This window comes from Sinohyriopsis cumingii, chromosome 10, assembly GCF_028554795.1.
Source record: "Sinohyriopsis cumingii isolate HCF-2022 chromosome 10, ASM2855479v2, whole genome shotgun sequence".
NCBI lineage: Eukaryota > Metazoa > Mollusca > Bivalvia > Unionida > Unionidae > Sinohyriopsis > Sinohyriopsis cumingii.
In genome coordinates, this window is record NC_142970.1 from 12,437,214 (window position 1) to 12,457,029 (window position 19,816).

At 36.2% G+C, this 19,816-nt stretch overlaps 1 protein-coding gene across 7 annotated transcripts in view; it reads right to left on the bottom strand.

The window, feature by feature from the left end:
• Positions 1–19,816, bottom strand: part of LOC149789608 (carnosine synthase 1-like) — a 166,728-nt gene that overhangs the window by 24,651 nt on the left and 122,261 nt on the right. For all 7 annotated transcript variants that reach the window (XM_089971631.1, XM_089971629.1, XM_089971627.1 and 4 more), the window contains 6 exons: positions 19,156–19,314; positions 14,556–14,726; positions 14,089–14,274; positions 5,089–5,327; positions 1,109–1,375; positions 154–334 (listed from right to left, as the gene is read on the bottom strand). In XM_089971631.1, coding sequence (XP_089827757.1) covers positions 154–334; positions 1,109–1,375; positions 5,089–5,327; positions 14,089–14,274; positions 14,556–14,726; positions 19,156–19,297 — 1,186 coding nt within the window. In that variant the 5' untranslated portion in view covers positions 19,298–19,314. The remainder of the gene's footprint in view (positions 1–153; positions 335–1,108; positions 1,376–5,088; positions 5,328–14,088; positions 14,275–14,555; positions 14,727–19,155; positions 19,315–19,816) is intronic.

Below are 19,816 nucleotides of genomic sequence, written 5' to 3' on the forward strand. Positions count from 1 at the left end.
TGTGGGCTTGAGTGCAGATTTTCCAATAGAAATACATAGAAGAGGCTCTTGTCTTAAACTGCATTTTACAAATCTATCTACCCATACTGGATTTGCCACAGTAAACCATTGAAGAAGCTCAAGTCTTGGATTTTATTTTATTCTTCTACCTACCCTTGGCAGATTTGTTGGGCTTGATTGTCTCAATGAACGTTTCCACTAGCACAGTGTCTCCTTGATCAATCAAGGCAAAGAGTTCCAGGACCACTTTGATGATTTCTTCACATTTATGACTCCAATGGAACGTCACACCGCTACTACCATGCCACATGATTCCAGAGGGTTTCACAACAATCTTGATAATAAAATTAACGTAGACTATGAATTATATTAGGATACTGGTAAAATATCATGGGTGACTGACAACTGAGGACTTTACTTTAGAATTGAAACTTCACAGCCAATAAGTGTGCGTGTGACTTGGATTTTTAACATAGCTTTACCAATTTTTTTAGTCATATCGCTACAATGTCTGCAGTGTGGCAGTCATAGTGATATCTAGCACTGGGGCATCAAGCTGCAGACATGTAGTATGATGTCTTACACAGTCACATTATCCTGACACCAGGCCAACCAGTCCTAACACAAGCCTCTTAGTGCTGAGTGCCTAGCAAGGCAGCCGTTAGTGCCATTTTTTAAGTCTTTGGTATGACCTGACCGGTGTTGGAACCCGCTACCTCCACGGGCAATAAGTGAGGGTGGCACAAAATAAATTGGCAAGGATGTGAAATAGCACTTTATATGACTACATTTGCTGAAAGTCTACTGACAATGTTATCATAGGAATTTCAATAATTAATGGTTTAAGACGAGTTTTGAAAAAAAACGTGCCTTTGGTGACTTTGTTAAAACAGAGATTGCATCATGTCATGTAACTTGAGAAATGAAAAATTTCCTGGTAAGGATTGTTCCCACATGGCTAAATAAAGACATCGTCAAATAAGGGAGTCAAATCTCTGAAAGCATCATTTGACTGTTGTTGTTCTATTTTAAATATATCAGCCCGAAAATGGCAAGTTCTGAAAATGTTAATTTATAAAACATAAGTGGCAAATAAATATTTTCACACCATTTTCACTTCTTTCTGTTGACATCTTTCAAGGAATTTTTTTACTTCAGCATCAACGATTGCTTTCAAATTTGTTTTCTTCTGATCTACGTGAACAACACAGATATCTGGCTCCTGGTTTGGATAAACCATGTCCAAGTCATACACGAAAGCAAGAGTCTCCGGAAAAGCCAGTCCAACTTTAGACATGATGCAGCGAGTCCACAGTTTGTCATCTGTCAGCCGGATAAGCTTCAGGGAACTGCTCATCGGACAGTCAAGATCTGCCTGTGACAGAATAAAATTACTCCAGTGAATTAACTCATTGGACAGTCAAGATCTGCCTGTGACAGAATAAAATTACTCCAGTGAATTATCTCTTTGGATAGTCAAGATCTGCCTGTGACAGAAAAAAAATTACTCCAGTGAATTAACTCATTGGACAGTCAAGATCTGCCTGTGGCAGAATAAAATTACTCCAGTGAATTAACTCATTGGACAGTCAAGATCTGCCTGTCATAGAATAAAATTACTCCAGTGAATTAACTCATTGGACAGTCAAGATCTGCCTGTCATAGAATAAAATTACTCCAGTGAATTAACTCATTGGACAGTCAAGATATGCCTGTCACAGAATAAAATTACTCCAGTGAATTAACATTCTCTATTGTTGTATTTTGAATACTCATCTAATGCTATGTACAAAACCATTCCATGGAAATCATAATTATTTTTGCACATTACTTTTTCTAATTGACAAAACATGTTCTTCATGAAACTTCGCAAATATTTGTTCCTAGGTATAATATGAAACAAAATAGTCAACTCTTAAACATCTAAATATTTCTGCACTTTCCAAAATGTTGTAAAAGTATGAAATGTCACAGAATATGGTATGCAACAACATGGCACATCACCTTTAAATATATAAATCAATATATATATCAATATACACCTCTCCCTCGATAACTCGCGCACAACGGGGTCCATAAACATAGACCACACTATAAGCAAGGCGAGAGTTACCGAGGGACCTCCAAAAATTGGAAAAAAAATCGCTTTGACATTTAGATAACTGGGTGGGGGGTCGGCATTAGGGAATTTTATGTTTAATTACAAGAGGATACATTGCACTTACGATGATTACACTTAAAAGGAACTAAAAGATGGAACTAGAACACAAATTTCAATTGATGAAAAAATTATTTAATTTGTATTTATTTATTAAAGTATTGCCTCCACTCGGCGTAAGTGACATTTTCATTGATCAAAATTTCCTTACATATCGTTAATTGCGGCGTACTAGGAATGTCGTTTAGAAAAAAATGTAAAAAATTGTATGAGCTATTTTTTAATTTGATATTTCATATTGGGATTAAAATTTCCAGGTCCTGTCTACTGTTTTCAATGATAAAACGAGCGATACATCAAAGTTTCCGTTACCAATTTTGATCGCGATTTTCTTCAAGGTCAACAAACAGGGATAATTTTTTTGGGTATTTTCGGGTTTAAAAAATGGGCTCCATGCCTGACACCGCGTTATAAGTGGGTTCGCGAGTTATCAGGGCGCGAGTTATCGAGGGAGTGGTGTATATATATATACAATATACAATACAATATATATACATTGTGAAATTCGATCCTTTATCTTAAATTAAATTAAATTAAATTAAAAAAGAAAAGCACTTCAATTTTTAAAAAAATAACTTTATGCTCCAATTTCAATCATAGTAACTTTACGTCACTTGTAAATACTATGCCATCCTTGCTTGGTTATGTATATCTAATTTGTATTGGCTGCATTTTTTTTTGTTGTTCACCATTATAGATTGTAATGGCCTATTGGTCTAGTGGCATTTATTCTGTAAGCAACATAATACATAGATAATATTCAGCTATCAATGCAGGTCATGTGTTAAGATAATTATTAATTGGAAGCAAGTTAACTTCAGGTCGAGTCATGATTCATGCTTGATTCTGACCGTAGATGGTTCCAGAAATGAATTTTCCATTAAGATGACACAAGTGTTTTCAGAAAATGGTGAATGCGACCTAGTTAAAGTATATGGGTATAAAAAGCTGTTTCTTCAGGATTACTCATTCCTGCCTTAATATCCAATTTGGAATCAGTCTAACTGTTGTCTTCAGTTTTTATATTAAAAGATTTACATATTTAAATCATTAACTAGAATTATGAAGTGCACTTTGAATTCTGGACTAAATTGCTATTTTAGGAATATTGTGAATTCATTCAAGGACATTTTGAATTATATCATTGTGATACATCAATACCATTAACACATCAGCACATCTGAGTCTAATGGCACATAAGGATATTCAAAATTGCAATTCATTTGAAACACCACTGGAATTCATTTGGAATAAGATCTACTTTTGAAATTGTGATAGAATTGGTACTTTAATTTACAATACTATAAGTTCTTTCTAAAATTTACAATTTGTATTCTAGAGAAATAAATTGTTTGTTTCATTTTACAAAACTTTTTGCATAAGATCCATTCTGCTCCTTACTTTTAAGACCAGAGTCATAACACCTTTTAAACACTAAGCCATCATAATGAATTTTCGTCACTGGAAAACATTATGCCATCATACTGAATTTTCCTCGTCGTAAAACATTATGCCATCATACTTTATTTTCCTCTTTGTAAAACATTATGCCATCAAAATGAATTTTCCTCATTGTAAAATATTATGCCATCAGACTGAACTTTCCTCACTTGAAAATTACTATGCCATCTGACTGAACTTTCCTCACTTGTAAAACATTGTCATCATACTGAGCTTTCCTCACTGGTAAAAACTATCCCATCATACTATCTTTCCTTACTTGTAAACATTATGCCATCATACTTAACTTTCCTTACTTGTAAACATTATACCATCATACTGATCTTTGCTTACTTGTAAAACATTATGCCATCATATTTAACTTTCATTACTTGTAAACATTATGCCATCATATTGATCTTTCCTTACTTGTAAACATTATGCCATCATACTTAACTTTCCTTACTTGTAAACATTATGCCATCATACTGATCTTTCCCTACTTGTAAACATTATGCCATCATACTTAACTTTCATTACTTGTAAACATTATGCCATCTTATTGATCTTTCCTTACTTGTAAACATGTGCCATCATACTTAACTTTCCTGACTTGTAAACATTATACCATCATACTGATCTTTCCTTACTTGTAAAACATTATGCCATCAGACTGAACTTTCCTCACTAGTAAACATTATGTCATCATACTGAACTTTCCTTACTTGTAAAACATTATGCCATCATACTGAACTTTCCTCACTTGTAAACATTATGCCATCATACTGAACTTTCCTTACTTGTAAAACACTATGCCATCAGACTGAACTTTCCTCACTTGTAAACATTATGCCATCATACTGAACTTTCCTCACTTGTAAACATTATGCCATCAGATTGAACTTTCCTCACTTGTAAACATTATGCCATCATACTGAACTTTGAAATTTTCTAAATACAAATAAATTAAAATTTGGATACTTCTAGCAGATAACAGTGGCAAAAAGAAGCTATGGATTTTGCACATAGAACTTGCTTTGACTGCTGAGTACCAAAATTGCAATGTCTTGTGCTTTTATTAACAGTGCTTATTCCTGTATAAAGATGCTACCACTTCACTAATTTAGGGACCACTGGTAGTTCCCGAGTGTGATTGCTGTGTACATTTGAATGCACAGTTTACCAATTTTTGTATCCTGGACATTTACGAGAAACAGTCCTGATCATATTAGGGATCAGGTTAACGATGTTTATATTCATAAACAATTGTAAAACTAATTTAATATTTAATTTATAATGCTTGTCTACAGTGACTCAGCACTTACATAAACTGTGCTTATTCTATGTGAAGTTTAAGGACTCAAAATCCTATATAAATAATGAACGAAAATGAACATGGACTGTTTTGAAAAGCAAAGAAACTGGCTCACCTCGACCTGCTTGCCATCATGTCTTTGTCCATTTGTGCAAGCCTTGGTGAAGAAGTTGACAAAGTATGTGGTCCTACGAGGGGGATTATAGGTCTCCAAGTAAGTCTGACCAGCACGGCCAAATGAAATGGCTTTGTGGATGTAAAGAGAATAGAGACCTTCCTTTGTCTCAGATTTCTTCTTAGACAGCCAGGTAGTTGACAAGACCAGAAGCATACTCCCCGGACATTGTTCTGCACCTAATTTATGTCATAAATATGTGTATAAGTATATCACGAAAATAGGAGGCATCAAGTGCTGCAAATATCTTAAATATCAAAGTAATCACCATCACACCTGAAATGATGTCAACACAAATTGTAATCTAGGTACAATTAGAGATGTCAAAATTTTACGAAACTTCTACTGTGTAGTTACCTGGTACCGGATCAAAGAGAAAATGTATAAATGTGAACCTGAATTGCCGTGTTGTAGGTTGATACATGCTAACATTGATTCTTAAATAGGTCCTGCAAGAAAGGAGAACAGTGTATTATTATTATACAGTACATGTATGACAAGTAAATTGTAAGCAATGATATGAGCCCTTGTGACAATGAGTAAATCCACTGCAGCCAATAGTCACACATCACAAGCTTCAAACTGTAATCTAAATTTTGTGTCTCGCTCGCTCCTGATGACTTTTACCTTAACTTGGAAACGTGCGGTGTTTTTTTAATAGTTTGAATGGGTACCTAGCTGCCCATTTTATTACCCAGGTTATTATCAATGGGGGTGGGGATGATACCCATTGACACCTTTAGGTACAATGGGGGTGGGGATGCTACTCATTGACACCTTTAGGTACAATGGGGGTGGGGATGGTACTCATTGACACCTTTAGATGGTCAAATATAACACGGACCGCTACTCTTTTTCTGGTGGAATATAAAAAAAGTGTCTTTAGTTTCTAGACACAAGATCAGTCACTGGATAAATGAGTTTTATTCATTTAATTACATGGTTTAATTACATTAAATAATATTAATTACATGCTTTTTAAAATAGGTTTGTGATGTTAACTTCAACAAAGCTTGCACATTTATAGTTATTTAATTCCATAACTAATTCTAAAGTACTGGTTCTCAAAAGAATAAAACAATGAAAGATATTCACTTGACAGTAATCTCTCCCGCAAGTGTACAAATCAAACACATGCAAAAGATCAATCCATTATACTGTTTTTCTTTCTGACAGCTCAGCGTCAGGCACAGCTGGCAACTCTTACAAGACTATCCAAGTATACAGATTATAGCTACCATACAAAATTGCTTAAAGGTCAAGTCCAACTGTAAACTGCACATACCCAGATCTGACATTGCCTAATGCAATGACAGGTGGAACTGGCTGGTTGGCAGCCATGAAGGTTAATGGCAAATGATCTACAACTTGCATGTGAAAATTACCATTCAGATTGAGTAGCAATAACAAGATTTTTCAATATGGCATGCCTTATGGGTAAGCTTATGAGTCAATCGTGCACTTTTCATGTTCTATCTATTCAGTATGGAGGGTTGGCTTATATGCAAATGGGCTTATATGCAAGTATATACGGTAGAAATTGTCAAATTGTTTTATTGAAATGTCAAGATGTTGCACCCACATCTCAAAAGATAACTAAAACACTAATGGCAATGATTATTTCACATCCCAAAAGATAACTAAAACACTAATGGCAATGATTATTTCAGATCCCAAAAGATAACTAAAACACCAATGGCGATGATTATTTCAGATCCAGTCAAATCCACTCCATGCTAGTCCACTCAAGTGATAATGGAACTGTGCATTAAACATACTAAAGCAAGATCTGTTACCCAGAATATCACTGACCAATCTGGACAAAACCAGGACCATTTTTAACCAAACTTGACAGCCCACTGTGCATAAGTCCCTACCTCGCCCATGCAAGGATTTCAGAACACTGAGGTCAAGCATACTTCGCTGGCCAGCATGCAAGTTTTATATCATTTGCCATAAATCTTCATGGCCACCAACCAACCATTCAAACTGCAATGAAACTCAAAGTAACATTTAGTGGCAATGATTCTATCATTTTGGCATTGTGAACTAGACATCACTTCATACTTGTATATCATTTGCCATAAATCTTCATGACTGCCAAACAACCAGTCCAACTGTACTGAAACTCGATGTAACGTTTAGTGGTGCATGTGTGATCTGGATTTTTAACGTAGCTTTAACAATTTTTCAGTCATATCGTTACAATGTCTGCAGTGTGGCAGTTACAGTGATGTCAAGCACTGGGGCATCATGTTGCAGACATGTAGCAAGGAGTCCCATCCAGTCACATTATCCTGACACCAGGCCAACCAGTCCTAACACTAACCTCTTAATGCTGAGTGCCAAGCGAGGCAGCTGTTAGTAACATTTTTATAACTCTATGGAATGACATGGCCGGCGATTGAACCCACGACCTCCCGCATCTGAGGCTCTAACCATCATGCCAGTGGAGCGGTCTTTCACAGAGATTAGGACTGATAATAGGCTAATTTAAGTACCTGCACCCTACAAAAAGAAGAATTACATGTATTAAAAACTAAGGTAAACTATTTAAGAAAGACTAGTATGGTTATCTGCTGATTATCCGTGGCAGACACTATTCATTTGACCACATGATCCATGAAATAATGTTTGCATGTTTTTTAAATTAAATATCAGTGCTTTATCAACCAGACAAGTGGATTCGCTTTTAATGCTTTACCAGAAGAGACTGACAAAGCAGCATTCTAAAAGTCAGATTGACTTTATTTTCATCCGTTACACTGTCTTGATTAAGACCGATTATCGAGACCATGTTAGCAAACTCTGTAAACAATTTAATCTCTAGGATGCTATCCAAGGATTTCAAAAGTCTGGTAAAAGACAACACCTGTGTGTGTGTGTGTGTGTGTGATTTGGATTTTTAATGTAGCTTTAACAATTTTTCAGTCATATCGTTACGATGCCTGCAGTGTGGCAGTTTATAGTGATGTCTAGTACTGGGGCATCATGCCGCGGACATGTAGCATGATGTCCCACCCAATCACATTATCCTGATACCATGATGACCAGTCCTAACACTAACCTCTTAATGCTGAGGGCCAAGCGAGGCAGCTGTTAGTACCATTTTTGTAAGTCTTTGGTATGACTCGGCCGGGGATCGAACCCACAACCTCCCGCATTTGAGGTGGACACTAGGCCACCGGAGCAGTGATGTCAGTGACGATGAGGATGAGGATGATATTCCTTTGACTCATGACTTATGACTAGACACTGACCCTAAGAGCCAATATAATTTTGACAATAATTTTACAGTTAAGGGTAAATCCAATGACTGAGAGTGAACTTGTCCCACGGTTTCATGAAAGCAATCAGGCTGATGATGAAAGTGATAATATGAGAGTGTATTTTCTGAGCAACTTGGTTGTGATACTAAATGCCATAAAGTTTTATATCATATGGAGATATATTTAAATAAAAAAAAACATAAATGAGCCTGGGTAAACTTGCAAATGATGAACATTATTATTACATTATTACATTATTCACCTAAGGCACAAGAAATGGAGTCACTAACACAAGCCACATCATTTAAAGTAGATACAACAGGGATTTGAAGATAATGAATTTACAATTTCAACAGACTTGAAATAAAGTTATAAAAGTATCTCTCATTCCTCATGTTTCTTGTGAGGATAACTATTTATATGTGAAGCATCCAAATTTATTTCTGTGCCAGGTTCTTTAATAAATACACTGATTTTTAAATATTAGCATTCTTTATTTTGTGTACTCTTACACAAATACATAATGATGATCTCATAATCACATAATCTCTAACTTTCATCACATGAGCACATAGAAAGACTTTTTTCATATCTGCAAAACTTCTCGGAACTGAAAAATTGTGGGATTCCAAGGGTTGTCGGTTTTCAGGGGTTTTATTGTATATACTTCTTCACATATCACCTCTTCTTCAACAACTTGAGACTGACCTTCCATTCAGCCAATCTCGACCCTTTGCCAAGGGGTTTATAACAGCTAGACAGCCCTCCACTTTAACAGCATACGAGGGGAAGTAGCAAGATTTCAATGATGGGTGTCACATTAACGATGTCACACTGCTCATGCCTCCATCCCAACTAGCTATATTCTTTCGCTTCCACTTTGGAAAGAGCAATCCAGCCTCTATCACAATCAAGGGTTAACATTCCATGAGCTCAGATACATTAAGGCATCATAGAAAAGACTTTATTTGCCCAAAGGACCTCTTGGACATCATGTTCAATTTCGACATATCTCAGCCACACTCACTTGTTTCCAAAATGAAACCTCCGTTGGGTCTTGACATGGCTCAACTCATCTTCCACCTTGCCGAAGTAGTTATCATACAGGACTTTATTTCCAATAGCACTAGCTTTTGCTTTGTGACTGAGGTGAATGCACTGTCTGTGGATACAAACTACATGCCTGTCATACTACTGATATGACCTATGAAGATTTCGACCCGTGAAATATGAACAATTTCCATAAGCCATCAAATGTAATGTCTCATTTCAGGACCAAATGTATTCTCTTAGTCTTCTATTTGCATATCATGGCCTTGCAAAGGAGAGACCTGAACCTTGCTGGGCCTCTGGTAGCTGGCCAGGAAGTTGCCAAACCCCATTCATGACAGTACAATATCTGCCCCAGGCATGACAGTACAATATTCACTGGATTAATCTGGCAAACTTTTGAATACGAGGCAATAGCCAGGTGCTGAATACTACAAAGCAAGCCCTTGCATGAATACAAACACATCTTTAGTTGTGCTAGCCTCATATTAAGAGAACTTCATTCTTTTAGTAGATCAAGCATTGTGCTCCTACAGGTGATGTGGGTACAGTTCCTACAGTGTTGTGGGTACAGTTCCTACAGGAGATGTGGGTACAGTTCCTACAGGTGATGTGGGTACAGTTCCTACAGGTGATGTGGGTACAGTTCAGATACCTGCATTTCCTCCAACTCTAACCTAATGTTAATATGATTGGTTAACATGTTTGAGATAAAAAATGAAATTTTTCAGTAAATTATGATTCTCCAAAAATACTTCCCCAATCTTATTCACCCCACCCAACCTATCTTCCCTTCAAAAGAAAGTATCCTGTTAAAGGTTTTGTTCAAGTCTGAACTGGTCAACACCCAGGATAAAGGGAGTTAATTTGTAAGAGTTCCGTCCCTTCATCTGAATCATATAGTAACTTGATTTTACATCTATCAAGGAGAGCTGAATTTAGAGGTAGCAAAGAGTAATTTCCTAATGATAATTTGATCAGATAAGTAATTTTGGAGCTAGACAATTTACAAAACAATTTCCTTATATCTTAAGAGAAGGATTTTGAAAGAGATATAAATGCAAATCACCCATTTCAAGCAACTTTATATTTGAAGTGAAACTTCAAAAATAAGATACCAGATGACCAACCGAAAACATTCATTTGTTCACTGAATAAAAAAGGAAATGTCTTTGAGGAAGTCTAACAGGATGCCAAGGATGGATACAAAATGGACAGAGAGCATTATAACATAGAGCATACACATGGACAGAGAGCATTATAACATAGAGCATACACATGGACAGAGAGCATTATAACATAGAGCATACACATGGACAGAGAGCATTATAACATAGAGCATACACATGGACAGAGAGCATCATAACATAGAGCATACACATGGACAGAGAGCATTATAAATGTATATCCAGAGAAAAGACTCTTGTAAAAAAAAAGTCAAAAGAAGGGATTCAGACTTGTTGTTATTAGATATCTAGATCTACCCTTCTTGTATTCATTAAAGGATTCAGACTTGTTGTCATTAGATATCTAGATCTACCCTTCTTGTATTCATTAAAGGATTCAGACTTGTTGTCATTAGATATCTAGATCTACCCTTCTTGTATTCATTAAGGAATTCTGACTTGTTGTCATCAGATATTTAGAACTACCCTTCTTGTATTCATTAAAGGATTCAGACTTGTTGTCATTAGATATCTAGATTTACCCTTCTTGTATTCATTAAAGGATTCAGATCATATTTATGAAAACCTTCAAAGAGCATGAATATCAAGGTCTTAAAACTGCTTGAATATCAAGGTCTTAAAACTGCTTGAATATCAAGGTCTTAAAACTGCTTGAATATCAAGGTCTTAAAACTGCTTGAAAATGAAAAAATGGTCCAAACAATGCCTGGAAAGTGCTCTAACTTTGATAGAAGATTAGTTGCATGACAAATGTTAAAAATTGCAGTCATTATAGGAAAATACTAGCTGCTAAGTAACTGTATAGTACCTGAAATAAAGAGAGACATACAAGCTCAAGGCCTGCTTACCTCTCTAGATTGTACTCTTCCATGTAACAAAATGAATTCCTCAACAGAAATGTATAGATGTCCAACAAGAGGTATGAATAGATTGCAAGCAATGACTACTGAATACATGAAACCATGATGGCAAAGTATGAATACTGTATATTCATTGTTTATTAATGTAGTACCGATCTTTTTAGATTTCTTGAACCACGTATATAGATCCCAAAATCGTCTTATCTACTTCTTCAGAAAATGGTTTAAAAGTAAACTTTAACCAAGAGAACCTGAGAAATGTCAATGTAAGCAGAATTAATAAACCATGGATTTACATTATAACTCATCATCTACTTAAGTAAGTTATGTGATTCCCTAGGCAATAGCACCCCAGAATATCTTTGAAATGAAATGGTGGACCATAAAATATAGGTCAAAGAGAGCTAATTTTCTCTTGAAGGTGATCTCTAAATACCAGTTCTAAATACCAACCTATATGCACACCCTAACCTTGAGAAACTGTGCACAGCCCATATTGCTGAGCATACTTCACTGAAGTGTGAAATATAGGTCATTGATAAGTTTTCATTGATGACTGTAGTATCATGAGGCAATTATATACCTTGTTATGTCAGTCCATAGTGCTGGACAAAATATGCTTCATGTACATGTTACCTACAGGACTTCCATGGTATTCTGACCAGTAACACTGTGGCTTTATTAAAAAAAAACATTTCAGTGTCATTAGAGAATGAAAAGTTGTTAACTGTGACCTACTATTGCCTGTAGTGAGTAGTATATTCCTAGATCAGACATGCCTACCCCAGAAAATGTTTTTGAGGGATGCCACATCCAAAAATGAGGACAGAGCATGAAAATGAGGAACATAAGTATGTTAGTGCGAATAAACATAAAAAATTCTCTCAAAGCATCATTAAATACCAGCAATGCATATTTATGTATAAAACCTAGTACCCACCTACTTACAATATATACAAATATAAAAAATTCAAGTCCAGGACTAATCAATTCATCCTAAGGAACCTGTAGTAAGCACTTTTCAGGTTCTGCAGCTCTTTTTCAGTGTAGATCTAGCTGACCCTGGTCTACATCTTGAAATTAAAAATGCACCTTTTCTGCCACTATATGTATCAGGTGACACACACAGCCTGAAAGATATAAATTCGGTTGCTCTTTAATCATAAACACATAGACTCCTCTGTCCTACCCAACCATCACAGGGGCATTGTCAGACCCAACAGCCAAGCAATTCTACCAAGGAATGTCATCAACTTGCAATTCATTCTGTATCAGATTGAATATTTCTTCACCTGTTGCAGAGCCTTCACAAACAGGGATTGAGAGAATGTCTGAGGTTACTGATGATGATACTGGATCAACAGTTCTGATAACATGATGAAAGATCTTGAAGTTTCCTTGATCATTGTTTCCATCTGTAGAAACAGTGAATGGGCGATTCTGCATTCTTTCAGCTAAGTTTAATGTAGTATTGGCTGCTATTTCTTTAACAATAGCAGTTCCTTTTGATCTACCACAATGAAATTGTTTAGCAATGTCAGAGTCACTAAACATAATTTTAAAAGCCTTTGAAAATGTACCTACTAACATAACTTCAGCTCTAATTACATCATACTTAGGCAAAGAACATGAAGTCGCACTAGATCCAGCCGATAATGAAAAAAATCCAACACTTTTCTTGTGTTTAGCTTCTTTTTCAAGGTCAAAATGCCTTTTTCCTGAAATGTGTCTGCGTACATCAAACATTCCTCTAGACTTTGTTGAAAACTCACAATTACAGATGATGCAGAAAGCATTTGTGTCTGCATTTTTTCCTGGTTTTATAAATTCATACTCCTCAGTGTATTCTTTACGAAAACAATGTGAGCATTTTTTTATGTAGGTTTTGAATCACTTTCATCGAAATCCAATTGCTTTTTAGAAGCCTTGAATTTTTTGTCCAGAATCAAAAACAAATCATTGTAAACAGAGTGTAAAAAATCTGTGAATGTAGATTTTTGTATTAGAACCACCTCAGAACAACGGCTATTTTAAACCATCGCGCATGCGCAGAGTTGATAATTTTCTGTTCTGGTTGGCGATAACATATTTTATGACATGCTGATTTTTATCTCCACTTTTGCAGATTTTCATATGCATATTTACGGGATGCAAAGGCAAATTTGGGCTATTTGTAGGACTAATGCGCAAAATGTGGGACGATAGGCATGTCTGCTAGATAATTACACCATAAACGTTATAGAAAAATGGAGCTAAATGCAAAAACAACGCATATATCGCTATACCTGCAATGACAATGCCTTCTGAAAAGTTATCACAATATCGCACTATGCTCACATGTAAAAAGTAAAAATTACTAGACCATGAAATATGGGTTACAGTGACCTATTTTCATTGAAAGACATAGTATGTCACATCCAAATACAAACTTTTTTGTGCTTCCACAAACAATAATATTTCAGAAATTGAGCACTCCCTAACCAGAGTACTGATGAAAAACACATAAATTTGCAAACCAGAATTACTTTGAAATCTGACCAAAATTTGCACAAAGACACAAATTTATGAATTCACCTTCCATGAGAATGGCCATGCATTCCACAGGGCAAGAAAGGACACAGATAGAAACAGCATCCTTTTGCGCAGAGATTGGTTGACTCGTTCTGTCCACAGTTTCAGGATATCCAGTCTCATAAAGCATGTACTGTAAGGACTCATAGTAATTCATGGCATGTTTATCCTCAGGTGGGATGGGGATACCTAAAGAAAATGAACAAAGCAAATTTTGTCAAAAATGTGGCCACAACAATGTGCCAGTTTGCAGTTCAACAACATGCCTGGAATGATCTAAGTGATTCAGAAAAGAGTTAGCGTAAACTTGCAAAGTTTAGAATAATCTGATCATTTTTTTAAAAACTTCATCTTCAGCGAGACAGACAGATTACATGTCGTAATTCACATTTATAATTTGTATTGGTCAGTAAAAGTGGAGGTAGTAGCATCTGTAGTAGTTGTAGTAGCAGTAGTGGTTGTAGTACTACCTTCACGAAATGGTCCCAGGTTAACACTGGTTGACCATTCTTTGTATGACCCAGTCCAGAGGCAGTACTCATCAGGTATGCTTGTAATGTTAATGGTGCTCAGCAACGGCTTCTCATCTTTACTTTCAAGGTCCTCTCCACCATCTGGATCCAGCTTCATTTCAGAAACAGCTGTGTGTAAAGAAAAAGGAGACTTTAAATTACACAGACCACAAAAGATTCAATCACAGCCAAGAAAATAAAGACCATTTTTAGTATCTGATGTTACTCATAGAATACTGACCCAATAAAATTAACATTAGGAAATAAGCTCACCTACCACTCAAACCCAGGAATCCCTCCCGGAAAGATGAGAAAATCTCTCTCTCTCTCTCTCTCTTTATATATACACACACACACACTGGTCCCTCTCTTATACAGCCAACCCTTCTGCACTGCGAAAGTGGCCTTATAAAACGGGTGGAATGTGAGTTGAATATTGTTGGCATGCACATAACAAAACCATTCACAAACATTATTTAAATCTTGGTACATACATTGTTTCGTATTTAAAAAATTCTCTATCCATTTACTCCATTTTCCCACTGCTACAGAATATTATCCTTATCTTTTATGATCTTGTTTTTTTAATATAATCTTGCCAATATACAATCTTTCGGCAAGTGAACTCTCTCCATTGTCGTGAAGTCAAATATTTTTTTTACTTTTCCTTCTAAAGTATTATTTCGTCACTTACGTGATGACATGTTAAAGTTTTGTAATGATTTATTCCTATGTTGCTAATTGTACAGTACTGCAACTTAGTTTTGTAGACAAAACGTTTGTAAATGAAAAACCTTGTTATAAAAGAACCAATACATGTACTGTCATGTGATTTTTCAGTCTTTGTCTGGTACCCTGTTTTGCTCAAGGTTAATTGTTTCTCTGTGCATGTGTGTGTGTTAATTCACAAAATCTATTTTTGGCCTATCTGACCATGTTCTGATCTTGACAATTACATTAGTTGTAATCGTCAATTAAAAACAACAATAAAAAACCCACTGTGTGATGGCCAAAGCTCTATCAAAATATTGCTGACCCCATTTCTATCTGACTATGTTATGATCCACAGGGGTTCGTAACAACTGTTACAGGTTAGACCCCCCCCCATCCCTTGATTCATGGAGGACACTCTTAATTTTCTTTGTAATGAACTCTCTGTTATGATTTTGACAATTACGTCTGGTCGTAATCGGCAATTAAACAAACAAAAAAAACGAAGAAAAATGTTTTGTGAAGGCCAGAGCAATATCAAAACATTGCTGACCCCTTTTCCTGCAAATCTTGGCATTAATGATATAATAATAACTTTAGTGGTACATGTACTTTAGTCAGCACTTCTTTCAGTAACAAAAACCTGACATCCAGAAACAGACATCGGGAAAAATAATCGGATTACTTACCTTACCGTAATTAAATATTGGTTCTGGACACATAATAATTATAAAATGTAGCCATTTGTGAGAGGTAAATTTTACATTTGTGTGCTAATGTGTTGGCTGCTGGTCATGTTAGAGGGGTGGCTTTTCTTAAGGGGTACTTCTGAACACAAACTTCTCAGTGCCAAGGGATTCAGGCACAAAATGTGCGTGGCCGCTGGTCAGGAGGGGGGTGTTTATTAGGGGGACCACTGTAAATATATACACACACAAAAGAAAAAGACTTGCTTGTACCCATTACCTCCCCTTACCATCTCAAGGTGTAGCTACCCACTAACTGGTTGTTTATTAGTTTTAGCTGGGCAATGCATCAAGGATGCTCACATTGGACAGGAGGTATGAGAGGGTTTAACAGTAGTGTGATCGGGTAAGTATTCCCAAAGAAACTTAATTTACAACAAAATTTATTTTCTGTTTATTACATTCTCTAATCACACTGAACATGTACGAGAAGGAGGAAATGTACGAGTATCCAACCATTGCCATCATCATCCTTTGTGGGACGATTAACTGAATTCTTTATAAAAAGGGTAAACTGCTCTCCTAATATGGAGACAGCATAATTACAATAACCTGACAACACCACTAAGATAAGGAAAAAAACTGTTGTTGTTGTACGGTTAAACACCATTTTTCAGCACAAGAAACATGGCAGCCTGTACATATGGTGGGTGGAGAACATGCAGAAAACCCCAGAAAGAACCACCAACCCACAAGAAGCTACTGGCAAGCTTTCTCACATACTCACAATGGCCAAACCCCGAGACTTGATCCCATGCAGACAGAGGTGAATTGGCAATGATCTGTAATGGTGAGCACTTTAGACCACTCGGCCAATAAGAAAGATAACTTTTCAACTGAGCAAAAAATATTTTGCAAATTTAGCCAAAGTGCTAAACCGATGCCTCTAAAGCTATTGCCTGTCTGGAGGTTGCACTTAACTCAAACGGGTCATCTAGGTCACAGCCACAAGACCCAAATCAATTCTCACCTATGCTCTAAGAGATGAAAACTTTAGGAGGTTGACTGCATGCATGACCCTGGCTCCTTTTATCTGTTGGACCAAAATGTTGCATTCGAATATGAGACTCACCATAATAGCTCAAATTTCATGTGTGGATATCCCCAAGAGGTTATCGGATACTGAGATAGTTCAGAATACACAGGGTATATTACCCACTTTAGCCGTGATGCCTGGGATTGAATGCTATAAGAAAAAGACAGAAACCATTAGCTCTTCTCCGTGCATTAGAAGTACTGTGTATGAGCATTATTACACTTCTTGACATCTAGGACTAAAGAACCATCTTATCTGAACTGGAAACAATTTACGTCCAATCAAAAGACATGCATCACACTCACCAGCATGCTGAAGCTTGCACAGGTGTGACAGTGAATGTCATGGTCGAAAAAGGTCAAGGCAGGAAAGAAAGGGGTTTGGAGACCTAAAGAGAGACCTTGAACTAATCAGGTTTCAGCAACAACACATAGAAAAGTATATCAGCATATTAAATCAGGTATCTTGGCATATTAAATCAAAATTACAAGATGGAAGTGTGCTGGTCATAAAATGATGTGCTGCCTAGTTATTCACTCTGCATATGTGGACCATCGATTCCCACACATGCTCATTTCCTGTATTGATGATGATGCAGCCACAATATTGCACACAAGCTTTAAAGCTGCACTGAATAACCTATCTATTATTGAATTAACGAGGTGTGCTCATATTAAGTGAATGTACTTCAGGTTTATGACCGCACTGCTGCCTGTTCCTGGGGGGAAGGAATCAGTGCCTCATCCCCCAGGCATTTATGTGCTCAAGGAGCACTGTTAATTTAGCCTCAGGCCATCGGTCCATATAGGCCTCTAACTGCCAGAATGAAGGGTTGACATGAGTGAGAATGGACCCAACACACTCTCATGTTTTAGAAATAATAATCTGTTTCACCTGATGGGATGAGAGGGAATTGTGCTCACTCACTCGTGTATTTATTTGGAAACATTTATGCATACATTGCATGCTGATAATTGGTGTCTGTCCATGGTCGGGGAGGAGAAGTGTCGGAAGGCAGGCTGCTGTCCGCTGTTTCCTTTCCAGATTGATCTAAGTTTCCGCTATGCAGGAATTCTGAATTTGTTCTAAAGATTTTTATTGAATTTTGGAAAAAATATTCTGTGCTGTTTAAGGTTAGTAGAACATGCAAGTAGAGGTAGACATTTTTTTTGTTGTTGTTTTTTTATCATTATTTGAAATTCAAATTTAAGTGTAAATTATTTTTTTAATTTTTATTTTTTTATTTTTTTAAAATAAGATTAAAAATAAAATAATTAAAAAGATGGTTAAATAAAGATTAAGAGTTAATGCATTTTATTGCTCCTAATGTGGGTTTTAGGGTTCTTTGGTTTATTTTGTCATAGTTTGATTGATGGAGCTATTATTTTATTTCCAGGTTAAGTTTTAATTTATTAAGATAGATATCTTTGCTGAAAGATCGGGTCTGTATGACATGTCAAAGACATCTGGTCTTATTTAGTCCCTAGTTTTTGAGTTTATTAGCCTGTTTGCTAATATGATAGTTGATTTTGTTTTACTTTATTCATGTGTTATTTTATTTCTGGCTAACTCTATTTTAATAAGACAGATATCTCTGCCGAATTACTCTAGTCATTGGGATGTGTCAAGGATATCCAAACTTATTTTTGGGGTTTTCACCCTAATTTTAGGTTTGTAAGGCCTGACTTCTAGTTATGGTTGTTTTTTAGGTTTTTAATTAGATTAGGTAAATTTTAGTGGAGGAGGTTATGTGATATTTGTTAATTGGAGACAGGTTTCTTTGCTGAAACATCAGGTCTTGTTAGATGTGTCAATGTCGCCCGTCTCTTGTTAACTGTGTGACAAGGTTGTCCGGGGCTGGTTATATCCTATTTTTAAGTTCGGTTTTTTCTAGGAATTTTAGGATATTATTGGATATTAATTTTATGTTAAGAAGTGGCCATGATATACTGAGAAATATTATAGGAGTGGACATAATATATAAAGAAGTGTTACAGCAATGGCCATGATAGAGGAGTGTTACAGGAGTGGCCATGATATAGTGAGGACTACACTAAAATTATACCTGTTTCAATCGAGACCAGTTTTTGCTGTATAGGAAAAGATTTGCTCGCAGACAAGAAAGACCCATGATGGACATCCACTTCCACATCTCCCTCTGGTTCTGGCTGCCATTTGTAGTTAGGTTCAGTGACGGAAGCGTCCATCTTCTTAAACTACTTTCCTGAATATAAAATATATTATGAATTACATGGAGCATCTAAATATTATGGATTATCACTAACAATTAAAATTATTATTATTATTAATGTGGACTTTACTATATTAGGTAAGGAGGCATAAATTTAGTACATTCACATGGAGGGGGGTTATCCCAAATGTATATGCTTGCATGTGGGGGGGGATTACTGATAATGTATGTATGCATAGGAAATGTTGGGGGTGAAACCTCAATAATATTTCTAATACGTAACCTGTTCGACTGAGTTCAGTCAGCGTTTGAATTTTAGCATACAGCAGACAAACTTTTTAAAGTTATGCAGCTTATTTCTATGTTGCAGACAGACATTTAACGTCGGTGGACTATATGTTATATTTAACATGTTAATATCATTAATCCTTGATCGTTTCTGCATGGATTAAATATAGGCTGTTCTATAGAATTTGAGGGGTGGGAGTGCATCAAGCGTACGTATGCAGGTGGAGGGGTGTAAAAAAGTATGGAT